Source organism: Centrocercus urophasianus, unplaced genomic scaffold (genome assembly GCF_019232065.1).
Source record: "Centrocercus urophasianus isolate 14NV4802_14NV808 unplaced genomic scaffold, USGS_Curo_1.0 seq_16, whole genome shotgun sequence".
NCBI lineage: Eukaryota > Metazoa > Chordata > Aves > Galliformes > Phasianidae > Centrocercus > Centrocercus urophasianus.
Window position 1 is genome coordinate 4,563,182 of NW_024884711.1, and position 13,666 is coordinate 4,576,847.

At 44.9% G+C, this 13,666-nt stretch overlaps 1 protein-coding gene across 1 annotated transcript; it reads right to left on the minus strand.

The window, feature by feature from the left end:
- Positions 1-3,832: 3,832 nt before the first annotated feature.
- Positions 3,833-13,666, minus strand: CX3CR1 (C-X3-C motif chemokine receptor 1). Its single transcript, XM_042817113.1, has 2 exons — positions 13,484-13,666; positions 3,833-5,428 (listed from the first exon to the last, which is right to left on the minus strand). The coding sequence occupies exon 2, from the start codon at positions 5,412-5,414 to the stop codon at positions 4,350-4,352; it is 1,065 nt and encodes a 354-aa protein (XP_042673047.1). The 5' UTR covers positions 5,415-5,428; positions 13,484-13,666; the 3' UTR covers positions 3,833-4,349.

The following is a 13,666-nucleotide window of genomic DNA, read 5'->3' on the forward strand; positions in this document are numbered from 1 at the left end:
CTTGGGGCTTACATGAAGGGGACTTGTCCTGTCTTTGGCAACATTGTCCTGCTAGGACAACAGTTTTGTGTAACCTGCAGGAGTTCAGTGAGGCATCTTGCAAAGGTGATAAAATGGAAATGATAGAGCTTAATCCATAGCCAATGCATTTATAAATAGTTTCACTGTGGAATGTGGGCCTTAAAGCTTCAGGGTACCCCAGAACCAGGAGTTCAGACCCACTCCCAGCAAATTCTAAATGCAAGGGAATATGTGAACAGTGTCTTCTTCTGATGTTGGTGCTGAAAAGTCCAGCTTTCACCCTTAAGCAATTTCCCAGCTCAATGTGACTCTCTAACTAGTTGCATTCCCAAGGTTTTTGTACAAATTATAAACCCCAAGAGGTCGATGAAAAGAATTAGAAGCTGTCAGCCTTTGCTTGAAAGTAAAGACAATTTAGACGTGATTATAGGACTGCGATGTGATATTTGAATGAGCGGGATTAGATTTTTTGATGACAAAAAGTCCCTAAAACACAACCTTCTATTGAGCCCAGAGGATACCTGGCCTCCATTTTGCAAATCTTTTCAGTCAATAGATATTACAGGTGTGTGTGTATTTTCATCTGCAAACTGTGACTGGCCAAGTCTAATTTTTATGTCCTGCAGACCTTTGGCTTTTCAGAGAGCACAGAATCACAGAACTGTAGGGGTTGGAAAGGACCTCCAGAGATCATCGAGTCCAACCCCCCTGCCAAAGCAGAGAGCAGTGAACGTGGTGGGCATCGTGTTTGTTACATCTGCAGACTGAGCCCCCTGACCATGGTTCCTGGGAGGAACTGTGATCTCCTTTTTGGTGGATGGGAAACAGCTCCAGAATCAATTTTGATTTTTGGGACTCTACGATTACGCATTCCCAAACGTATATTATTTTTCACCTAAAAATTGATGGAGGGAGAGGGGAACTGAAGTGATGAAATTCAACCAGGATCAATACAAGAAACACTTGGAAAAGTCTATGCTGTAAAATAGCTGAGTGGTTAGAAAATACCATTTTCCTGCTGCAGAGGTTTTGATAGAGAAGTCTCATCTCTGAGTCAAGGCTCCAATGAGTTGGAAGTCCAGTAGAGGGACACGAAGAGACATCAGAGGGCTTTCAGTCAGGCTCAAATGGTGGAAAAAATACCTCCAGGAGTGCAGTGTGCAAAATAAGCAGAAACCTGGGGAAGTGGTATGGTTCATGGAGGCTAAGATATTTTTTAAGGGGCATTGCAACAAAACTCTTCCTGCTAATGCAAACCAAGCAAAAATGATGATCTTGGTTTTTATCATGTTTTCGAAGTTTTACCACTTCTGCTCTGAGGAGGCGCCTCAATAGTTCTGTGTAACAGAGCCAGGAAACCCCCACAAAGCTTAAAAGCATTAAAATGTCATGCAAATGCTAAAAAAAGAGCAAAAAGACATTGTGCATAAACAGCAATTTATATATAATGACTTGCAAATAAATGACATAAAAATTGAGCAGAGAAAGACCTGGGTGTCCTGGTGGACAACAGGTTGGCTATGATCCAGCAGTGTGCCTTTGTAGCCAAGAAGGCCAAAGGTATCCGGGAGTGCTTTAAAAAGAGCGTGGCCAGCAGGTCAAGGGAGGTGATCCTCCCTCTCTCCTCCGCTCTCGTGAGGCCACATCTGCAGTACTGTGTTCAGGTCTGGGCTCCCCGGTTCAAAAAAGACAGGGATCTCCTAGGAGGAGTCCGGCCGAGGGCCACAGAGAGGTTAATGGGCCTGGAGCATCTCCTGTACGAGGAAAGGCTGAGTAACATGGGTCTGTTCAGCCTGGGGAAAGGAAGGCAGAGGGGGGATCTGAGTAATGTTTATAAAGATCTTAAGGAAGGTGGGGGCCAAATGGATGAGGCCAGGCTCTTCTCAGTCGTATGTAGCAATAGGACAAGGAGCAATGGCATAAATAACTTGAACACAGAAAGTTCCATACAAACATGTAGAGGAACTTCTTTACAGTAAGGGTGACGGAGAGCTGGAACAGGTTGCCCAGAGAGGTTGTGGAGTCCCCTTCTATGGAGATACTGAAGACCTGCCTGGATGCCTACCTGTGTGACCTACCTGCTTCAGCAGAGGGGTTGTACTCAATGATCTCATGAGGCCCTTTCCATCCCCTGCCATTCTGTGATCCTGTGATATTATTCTGACAATCCTTACATGCCCTGTATCTCATGGTGTAGCAAAGGAGACAGAAGAAAAGCAGGAGGAGCACATGCAGTTTGCACAAGGTATCGTTCAGAGAGCCCAGGCTTGCCAAAGGTTTGACTCACAGCAGAAAGGCTGCTTTGCTGGGGCTGGGGGGCATGTTAGTGGGCATGGTGGTGATGTGTCAGTGGTTGGACTAGATGGTCTTTGAGGTCTTTTCTCACCTTGGTGATTCTATGATGAACGTGCAAGGTGATGTGCTGTGAGGTGAATGCTGTGTGCTGAGTTCCTGTGAAACCACTGAGGATGGACAGGAACATGCTCCCCTTTCCCAGAAAGCTGGCCAGCCGCTGGGGCTTGGGCTTGTCATTCTGGATCATAGTTAAAGCTGCCTTTTACTCCTTGCACTCAGCAGCTTACCATTTTCTGAAAAGCAAAGCAAAGACTGAACAACCCAACTGAGATTGCAGTGCTCGGCCCTGCAATAAACCCTCTCCAGGCTGATTTCATGCAGACGACTTCTTGTTTGGTCTCAGAGCACCTTCCTCTTAATTCCTGCACATCTAAGCATTTCTTAAAATACCACTAGTAGGCAGGGAATCACTTGCTGGGGTGGGGGCAGGGGGAGTTTTCTTGCCTAGGCAGACTGAATTCTGAAAAATAATTTAATTCTAATTGATGCTCACATTACTCTTATTAGCCAAGAGATCTGAAAGTTCACCTATAGCTGAAACTTTAAAAATTAAGTGTGTATAATCTGTACACCTAATACAAGGTGCTTTATGGAAAGGCGTTGTTACACTGTAGACTGTGCTGAAAGTTCAGCAGAAAAAATATTGATCATTTCCTATTTGCTGAATGAATGCTTATGAAAAATTGGTCAGTTACTGAATGGAGAAGCTCAACTCCAAGCTTTCTCAGAAAGATGATTTTACTGAGGCCCAGAAAGAGCCTATTCCTCTCACTGATGCTCTTTTGTGTTACTCAGAAAATGAGAGGGCTTTGTATTCATTGGTTTCATCAATGTGTTATAATGTGTCCCATTGGCATGGATTTGTTTTGCAAGATTGATCTTTGATTTTTCTTTGTATGGTGATCGCAGCATCACAGATGGCTACAGGCCATTTCCCATTCCCATGTCTCCTGCCCACAGACACTAGAAAATCTCACCTGTGGCAGATAATGGCAGCAGCTTTCCAGGGAAGCCCTGGTAAGGCACATTCTCTTGTCTGATTGACATTTACCACCATGACATGCTGTCATTGCATGGGTAAAAGACATTTGGAGGTCAGAGAGCACATATGGTAACATACATCCCACAGTTGGTGTTTACAAGGTGGGGCAAGCAGAGGGTGGTTGTGAAGCACACACCTACTCTGCATTGCAGTGGCCAAGCACGACGACCCCCAGCTACACCCCAGTGCCAGTTGTGCCAACATTTCACCAACTCGGCAGGCACTCATTCTGCAGAACTCTTGAGGTTGTGCTACGTGAAGTGCTCTGCCAAATGATGCCCAAAGAAATCAGGAGAGGTGCTGCTGGTGCAGATGAGCTTCTGGTTGGGTCCCGAGGTCTTCAGGACAGTCCTTGCTCCGGTTATTACATGTTGCTGAAAGTATGGTTGGCACTAAATGCATATTCAGAAAGAATTCTGTTTTTTAGGGTTTTATTAGTTATGAAAGCATTGGTAAAACATTTGTTGCAATCAGTAACTCCCCAGAATTTCTTCCACATGGACATAGTTCAATATACAGCAACAAAAACAGTCAGCTACTACTAATTAAAGGGATTATTTTCTTAACAAGGAGTTAAGGTCTATGTACGTTTATACCACATGCACATACAGACATGGAACTGTAAATGACAAAACTGTGTAACAGTGTCCTTATCCTGAATTCTTCTCCATTGCTGTTCTGGGCAGAGGATACCTTTGCTTCTACTTTACCTCTCTCTTGATTCACTTCAATGTTCAGCCTTGACAGACTGTACTGCTTTTGTTTTTAAAATATTCACTGCTTTAGAATATTTAATGCTTAGCAAGAAGCACGTCAGTAATTCAGTGCTGTCATAGGTCTTTCCCAGTGGGTAACATCAGCCTCTTGGCAGTGCTAGCCCTGCAGAAGGCGTATCTACAGAGATTTCTTTTCCCAAGGAGGGATTTTTGCTTCAGAGGAAGACAGGTCCATCCTGGTCACTGGTGTTGAGGGTAATGTTGCTGTTCACCATGCTTTCTGCATAGCTAGCTGAAGGGCGGACTTCATAATGATTGCAGGGCCCACAGAAGCACAGGCATGGGCAGTACTTGAAGCAGACACGGTGAAGATACTTCCTGAATTTTTCCCCAGCAAAGGCATAGATAAGAGGATTAAGGCAGCAGTGGCTGAATGCGATGGTTTCGGTCAGGTGCATTGCATAGTCCAGTGATTTAATTTGATTGCAACTTATAAACAACTCGTAGTGCCTTAAAGTCTCAAGAAAAATCAGTACATTGTATGGCGTCCAAAACAGAAAAAACACAATCACCACAACCAGAGTCAGTTTTATGGCTCGTGCTTTTTTCTGGTTTTTGCAGTACAGCAGGGTTTTGATGATCCCGCAGTAGCAATAGCATATGATGCAGACTGGGATGAAAAAGCCAACGGTGTTCAGTTCCACATTGCAGAAAACTGGCCAGATGTTCATCAGCACCTGGGGTAACACCGGTATGCAGTCATTTTCTAATATCTGGGAGAACACAAAGTGTGGCACCGAAACAAGAAGTGCTGTTGCCCATACCCCGCAGGTTATCAGAAAGCTGTGCTTCATCGTTCTGGATTTCAGGGAATACGTTGCCCGGACAATGGCCAAGTATCTGTCGATGCTGATCACAGTGATAAAAAACATGCCCCCAAAGAACCCGATGTAATACAGCGAGGACACGACTTTGCAGGGGATGGTGCCGAGGGTCCATCCCCTCACTGTGTTGGAAGCCCAGAAAGGGAGAGAGATCACAAAAAGAAGGTCAGAGACAGCCAAGTTCAGGAGATAAATATCAGTAATGCTCTTTTTATTGCCTTCTTTCACGATGGCCAAAACCACCATTACATTCCCTGCAAGGCCAACAGCAAACACGGCAATATAAAACAATGGCAGAAATATTTTTCCAAATGCTTGGATGTCAGTTTCATCACAGGTGAGAGCAGTTTCATCGTAACTGTATTCGGTTGTCACTTCAGGCAGTGCTTCTGTCATGCTGAATTTTCCAGCTAGAGACAACACGAAAAGGGGAAGGAGAATAAAATTAGAGAGAGATCCTGGATGTGGTGTGAGAGGCCTCACCAACGCTCACTTTGGGGTTATGTCACTATTTGGGTTAGTGAGAGTTTTAACGCTGTAGAGGTGTGTATGGGAACTGCTGAATCACAGCCTGAGCCTCTGGTTGACCACCTGAGGCGAGCACTGAGTCAGCCATGAGCACAGGTGAAGGCAATTCAGCTGTGTGATGGAAGGAGTGGAGCCTGGCTGCACCTCTCCTAGACCCATTTAAGAGCTGACTGCCAGTGGGGAAAGATCTTTTTTGGAGGTCGCTCTTCTTTGATTCTTCTCAATGAGCCTATCACAAGGGTAAGCTTTCCATCTATCCATTCTTCTTTAGTGTGAGAACCTGTTTAGCCTATTTTTTTGGTATATTTCTTTATTCTAAGATCTATATGTTCACTGACTATACGTGGTGGTAGATACTAAGATAAGTACACTCTTCTCGTACATGTACTTCATTAAAAATTAGTTCTCTAGTACAAGAAAAAGGTGAAAATGTTAAAGGGTGTATGAGCAGCTGAGTAGCAGCAAAACAAGCAGTGCAGGTGGTGCATCGCTGCGTGACAAATGTAGGCACTCTCCCACTTTGCTGGGCAGCGTTCAGCAGGAAGCAACATTCTAAATGGAACTATGATCAGCAGGAACCAAGCCTAACCCTAAATGCTAACACCAGGGTGGAAGTGTGGTAAGACACTCAACTTGGCCATGTCTGGGCAGATGCATGCTGATGTGGCAGGAGCAAAGCAAGTGGAATCCCAGCCTACGTGTCCATGTTCCCCTGCCAGCAATAACTGCTCCAGCCTGTTTGCAAAAAGCCTTGTATGGTTAAGCATGAAGTAAAAACGCTCCAAGGTGCGAGACAGTCCTTGCCTAAGAAGTTTCATACGATGCAGTGGTGACTACAACAAACTCCCCTACAGATGGTTGATCTGACTATACTGGTATTTTCTCCAAATGCCTCAGTGCTAGAGTGTCATTTGTGGTGTGGCCCATCAAGTTCTGCCCTCTCATTTTGTAGTCATTACTCAAAGGTGCCAGCTGGCAACAGGCAGTCTCTGTTTTAAAACACTTTATTCTTCGCTGTCCCTCAGGCACCTAAATGAGAAGTACCCACAGTCATTAGCAAACAAGCTCTGTGGTTTGGCACAGGAAAAACAGGGCAGGCAGAAGGGCTGTCTCAGCATGGGTGCTGTGGGGCACTGGCAGAGGGCTGGGTTGTGTGCAACCTGCAGGAGCACCCACGGCTGCACAGCATCTGGAACTGAGCCTGCTGCCTGGGTTGGTTCTCCAATGGCAACGTGCAGAATTCATGGCAAACAATGAGAAATCAAGGTTTTAATTTTCTACTGGTGATATAACTAATTGGAATTGCCAGCGGAGATGAGGGAGGTGTTGCCTATCTCTTCCTGCATCTGCCTAGTTACTGCTTTATCTACTCTGCTAAGGGGTACAGGAACAAGCAGCAGATGCAGTATAGAATCGTAGGTCTTTTCCAGCCTTGGTGATTCTGTAAGTTTGTCCAGTCCAACCATCCACCTGTCACCAGTAGTTCTCATTAAACCATGGCCCTCAACGTAATGTTCAAATGTTCCTCGAACACCTCTGTGGTCGGTGATTCCACCACCTCCCTGAGTGGTGCTTTTCCATGCTGACCTTTTCTTTCATCTCTTCAGAGACTAAATGTCTGCAGCAGGTCTCTTTAAAATGGAAAAACATGTCAGTGGTGCACCAAGGACTCTTGTGCTGCATACGAGTCACTAAGAGCCCACCTGGCTCCTTGCAACCTCTCTGCACTGTCCCACAGCATCCTTCTTGCTCACAACTGGCTCTTCACTGATCTAAATGGAAGAGGCTGTGCACAGGGTTTGATCAACCTTGGCAAGGGATAAATCAAAGACTCAAGGTCCCAGCCTGTCCTGACACATCGATAGCTCTCTTATCCCCTTAGCAACTCTGCTATTCATGCACCCAAGGAGAACTGTTTGGTGGTGCTGGAGTGTGAACTTCAAGTGGAAAGAAGGAGCTCACACTGTGTTGCCATCTCCTCTCTGAGGGCCCCTACTTGTGCTCATGGTTCCCATGCTTGTTGCCTCAGTTCATGCCCAGAAAGGCAGCTTGTTCCTTTGGAAGTTTTCTATACGAGCCATTGCATGTCAATATATCATGCTGGGCGCAGGGAAGGTCTCATACTTGTCAGGAAATGCAGTTTCTGCCATGGGATGAACCTAAGCCCTGGTGGTCTTCTCTCACTGCTAGTCATCCTGCATAGGTAATGTGGTCTGCTCTTTTTGAATGTTTAGCTTGTCTGACACCACTTTGCTCAGTTTAAGCTGATATTACCCAACAGATGGGCTGTAACCAACCAAAAGCCTCACAGGAAACAACTCATATGTCAGATGTGCATAATGCAATAAAATTTCATTGCGTTCTGGATTGAGAACCAGAATATGGCCGCTTGCATCCTTCCCAGCCAGGTGTCCACTGCCAGTCTTGCAGAACCCACCCCACGCACTGATAGTCTTCTCACTGTCTGACTCAACACAAATTACTCTCTTGTGCTTACAATAAATGTTAAAATAAGGGGAAAAGTTAACTGAAGATTACTTTTACTGAAGATTACTTACTCAGAGCATGCTGAGTAAGAACGATGTGGCTGCGATATATCTCTGCCAAGCATTTTCCCTTGCTGAATACAGGAAATAGTAGATTCACTTCTGCTTCTCATGGAGCTGTTCAACTGCTTTTCTCTCTCCAGTCTTACGCACAGCTTTGGGCTCTACTCCCCACAAGCACTTCTGCTTTTAAATATGTTTCTGTCTAGAAGACAATACTTGGCAGGATGTAAACCCTGTTTCTCAACCCAGATATTCCCAGCCAATTTCTGTCATGTGCACTGTATATAATATATAGGGAAGTGAAATTATGAGAGATTCATCAAACTCCCCTAAGCAACAGATGTTGTGTTTCAACCTTCAAACAGCCTTGACATTAGACTGGGTGACACAAGAGCCAAATCCTGCCTGCACATCTGATCCATCTCATTATCAGCCGGATGCCATGCTACGAGCTCTACTGTCGAGATGCCAGATCTGCTAGTTCTTTGGCTTTCCGCTGTGCCTCTGCTGTGATTGAAAGAAATGAAGAAATAACCCAAAGCAGACCTCTGCCAAAGAGTCACACTACAAATTTGCAAAATAAGCTGATGAAGTATTCAAGATTTTTCACACCTTAGTCAGCCCTCCAGTGCGAGGTTGACTTAACTTGCTTTTCCCATGTGGACAGGGCATGCTCTTGGCCCCACGCACCCAAGCTGCACTGCAGTGATTCAGCCTGGTGCTGGCCTAGAGAAGCTGATAGGTTTTGTGGGCACCCCTGTGAAACCCAATCAGCACGTTTGCCTTTCTCACGCCTTGATCTGAGCTGCCACCACCCTACCCAAATACAAACATCACTGCTTTTGTGCTGTTGTAGCTACACCCATCAGCTTCACGCCTGCTGGTGAGTCTTGGCAAGACTGTGGGCATGTCCTCCAAATGAAGTAACCTAACTACTGGTGGCCCTTCTAGCACACACCACAAAGATTTAATGGAATTAACTGGGACTGGATGGAATTGAGCAGGAGGGAAGCTGGTTGTAAGCCTTCCTAGCACTCTAGGTGACACTCTGGCACCACTCTGCATATAGTCACCAGGATGCTGCAGATGCTGCTAATGGTAGTTTGGATGGTGCCTAAAACAAAACTGAGATGTGAGAGTAACGCACTGAGCGGGGATAGTGCCCAGTTTCTAGTCTTACACCCAACTGGTTGGTGCAATTGTTGTGATTCAGCTTTCAAAGCTGGGAGGCTCCGTCCTTAGGGGATGCTGTCTAGAGTTACTTGGTAACGTGTTAGCTAGCCAGGGTCTGAAGCAGACCCAGCCCAGCAAGTGCAGTTACTTTAAACTGAGTCTTTTGTTCAGTCTGGAAATGGGGACTCTTTCTACAAGCTCTGGAAGGAGACGAGAACGCCAATACTGAAAAGCAGGAGGCAAGATAGGACAGTTCATACAAGCTGATGGCAAAATAAAATTTAAACAGTAAAAAGGGAGAGTGCAGCTAATGCCACTTCATGTGGTTTTATAGCAAAAAAAACCAACAACAGTTACTTTGATTTGGTCTTCTGACGAGATAACAAAGTTGAGCATAGATGCTGTGCAGGAGATTTGCAGCTTTAGATTGCGCTGCCTGCTGTTGTGACTGACACTCTCCAGCCCAAGGCAACACAAGTCTTATACAGCAGTATGATTGGATTTGGACTGATGGGCTGTTGAATTAAAAAAAAAAAAAAAAAAAAAAAAAGTTTCAGTGAAAGAATCCTTACCAAACTGGGTATATTGGATATATTGTTTGTAAAAGCTTTGTGAATGAATTCAAATCCAAAAACTCTTCAGTGCTACCATCAGCGGAGTGAAAGCAGATTGGGAATTAGAGCCAGTAGGGTGATCAGACAGCTAGATGTTGGCAGCAGTTCAGCCAGCTCTGAGTAATCTGGGGTTTCTGGGATGATTCACCCTCATGTTTATTGTAGCCAACGTTACGTGCTGCAAAGATGAACGCCACAAACCGTGCCTGGAGCACAGGGTCTATCCACCAGGCAGACGTTGAAACTGAGCATCTGGCTGGATGTCTCAGTACAAAAAGCTGATGCAATCTTTGGGTGTTACAGCTGTACTATGTGAGAAGGAGTACAGGAGGGAAAATTTAATTGCTGTAGGGCTCACTACTGGGGCTGTAGGCATGCTTCAAGTGTGCGAACTCATAAGGAGTGAAGAAAATAGAGGTGAGAAAGCAAACCACTGGAACACTGTCAGGTGCACTCTTGCTCTCTGCTCCCACACTCCTTCTTGATGACTTTAAGGTGACTTTCTTAGGATTTATTCTTTATTCTGTGATTTATTATCAGATCATTTGGACCATTTCTGTGACCAGGCAGAGTTCTGTAAACTTACTTATTGCTTATCAGTTTGAGTGCTTTAATTTATGGAGGCTCCACCCAGGGCTCTGAGGTTAAGGTTTTCAAAAGCAAGTAGTGCTCAGGGCCACTTCGTTCTTAGGTTTTTCAACTCAGTGTGAAGATCAAGGTGAAGAGGAAGAACACTGAGTGCTTTCTAAAAATCAGGGCACTTAAGTTACAAAATAAAAGACTCAGAAATGGAAGATGATCAAACCACTTCAGATTAAGATAAACCTCGAAATTGCAGAGGCTTGTAGCCCCTTAACAAAGACACTTAGGTCAAAAAGATTTAAAAAGAAGCCCCTTCCCTGAACCAGTTCTATAGTTTTTATGTCACCATCACAAGTTCAGTTAGAATCAGTAGATTCTATAACTTAAATTCAAACCAATAGCTGGAGATGAGCAGCATGTAAATACAGAAACTTAAACCAATACTTCTGGATAAAAGGAATGTACTTGAAAAATCTGGGCTTGGGTTATGGAGGACAGGAGGGGATAGCATTGAGTCCAGGATCTTTGTCACTGTAACCTAAGGCTTTATAAAGCAACTGGAAAATGCTGAATCTGGAGATAACTGCAAGGCAGCAAGAAACTAAGGCACAACTTTCAGCTTAACCATTGCACCAGAATTAGCCATACTCTGATTTTATAAAGCAAACAAAACAGAAACATGGAACTATTCCTGGGTCTTATTTCGACCAAGAGCTGGAGATGCTCATACCCTGGTCCAGCTGCTGCTCCTGCTAACTTCCTGGCAAGGGGACTGAGCCTCAGTGCCAGGACTTTGTGCCTCCAGCCACATCCCGCTGCTTGCACCAGGCTCTCTGTGGTTTCTGGGGCTGTGGCAGCTCGCCCCTGCGGTTATTGAATGTATTTATAATGAAAGCTGTGAGATGAGGCTTTTAACACTTTGAGCTCCCTCTCTCAAAGTCCCCCAGAGGCTGTGGCCGTGCAGGAAATATGGTGCCCACATGCCAAGGGTCCCACGTGCTCCCAACATCTTGCTCTTCATATTTTTTCCAGGCCATTCTGAGGGTCTTCTGTCACGCTGTATCCTCAGGGAGCTCTTTAAACGTTCAGATGTTTTGCTGGAGCATATCAGTTGTTGTTGTTGCTGTTACCCTTTAGGCAACAGTAGAAATGAACGTGGCCTTAATGGAGTGGGATATGGGCTCAACTTTCATGACATGACCTGTAAGGGCTCTTGAGCAGCTGAAGTTGCAGATAACCACATCAAAGCATTTTACTGAGATGCTGTCACTATTGGAATAATTTTTCTAATGGGAGCTAAGCACCAGGGTACTTCCAAGAACATCACAAGGCACCAGTCTGAGCCCTTGGCAGTCCAACTACTTTAGAAACGTGGCTTTAAGAAGCTCAGAGCACTAGGTATCTTTTTCAGAAATGACTTAGGAGATTGTGACCTGACAGTGTGTCCCTGGCTCCTATGTCTCCCATGGATCTTACAACTGAGGTTCAAAAACCATTAAAAAATGTTCTGAATTTTCCCCCTGTGCCTCTAAGGTCATGGCTTTGTGGTCCTGATGCTGATGAACTGACCCACTGACACAGATGCCGGGGACCTCTGCAGAAGCTCTGCATGCTGAGCAGACTTCAAGGCTGTGTACAGTTCCAGGGACCTGCCACAGGACAGTAACATATGTGAACTGTGGGCTGGAAGAACCATGGCTTTGTCCTCTAATTTTTACATGTATTCTGCCCTTGTTTTCTCTGAACTGCTCTTCCCCAGTATTTCTTTTTCCCAGGCCTACTCTACTTGTGTGGCATTCAGATTTTCTTTGTATTTTCTGTGGGAGGGACTGTGGAAAGAGACAGTTGTTTGCAGCAGTGTGCACTGTTTGTGTCTTGTTTACAGTTACTGGTGGCACCATCCTCCCTTCACCTTTATTGTTGTGCCTATGTATTTCCTGTCCCCTTTTTGTTATTAATAAGATCTTTTAATCATGGAGTCTTTGAGAAACTCGAGAAATGTGAGATCTGTTAAATTATCCTCTTCACTGTGCTTTCAGAGGGTAGCACACATTTCTCTATGACAATGTCCTGATGAATATTTTCCTGTCAAGACCACGCTATCCCTAGCAGGATTCCCAGCTCGCTGCACGTTCTTGCATCCCCTTTTCCCAAATTTAGGTTTATTTATCCCCCTTTTGGACTTTTTCTGCACTGCCCAAACTTTCAGAACTCATTGCAGTCGCTTTCCTTCTTTCATCCTGTTGCCCAGTTCACTGTCCTGCACCCAAGCTCTGCCCCAGCAGAATAGATGCTGGGAGCAGCTGTTTCTGCATCTGTATTTATATCACACGAGTACTTAATGGGCTGCTGCAACCAACTCTACTACACGAATGTCTCACCAAAACTGATTGTGTAACACCCTTCCCATGGAAGGCTGAGTCACAGAGGAATTAAATAATGCGGTCATACAGAAAGTTGATTTCTCAAATTTTTGGATTTCTGTCATTACCTTGCCAGTCTGCCCACTTCCTATCATCTCTAGCAAAATCCTGTATTGGGCTGTTTTTCACTGCCGTTGATGTTTCTGCTGTTGGTTCAGGAGCCAAAGCCAAAAGCAAGCAGTGCTGGAAAGTGTAATGTTTGAGAATCCCTGCAGGCTTCCAATAAAGTGCACCTAATGAAGTAGAAGGGCTGTATCCTCCTGGTCCGTCCTTGGGTGCTGATGCTGCACACTGTTCATCTCTCAATGTTTTGCTTTAACCTTGAGGGATCCTAGCAGGGTGAATGTTTCTTTTATCACAAGATGCCACAAAAAATCAGCCACCAAGTAAAATGCATCTGCTCTGATTTGCTTTGACTGGTAAAAGTGTTCTCCTTTCTGCCTTCCTGGCTTGTAAGCATTGCCCCATCATCTTAACCCACAGTAAATCTCACTTAGATTCCCAGAGTTAAGCAATGAGGAGATTCCCTAAATTCATGAGGTGCCACTTGTCATCCTGACCTGTCAAATTATAGGTGAAATATAATTGTCTCTTACCTTAATTCGTCGTTGACTTGAAAACCAGTGTTTTCTTCAGGCTGAACCTGATTGTTTTCAGATGTATATTTCCTCTTCTCTAGCATTTATGCCTGCCCTATGAAACCTGAACTTTGGCAGAGCAGCTTCCTGGGCTGAGCTTCAGAGCTGAGCTGGGTACTGATGTGCTCAGCTGTGGTCTCG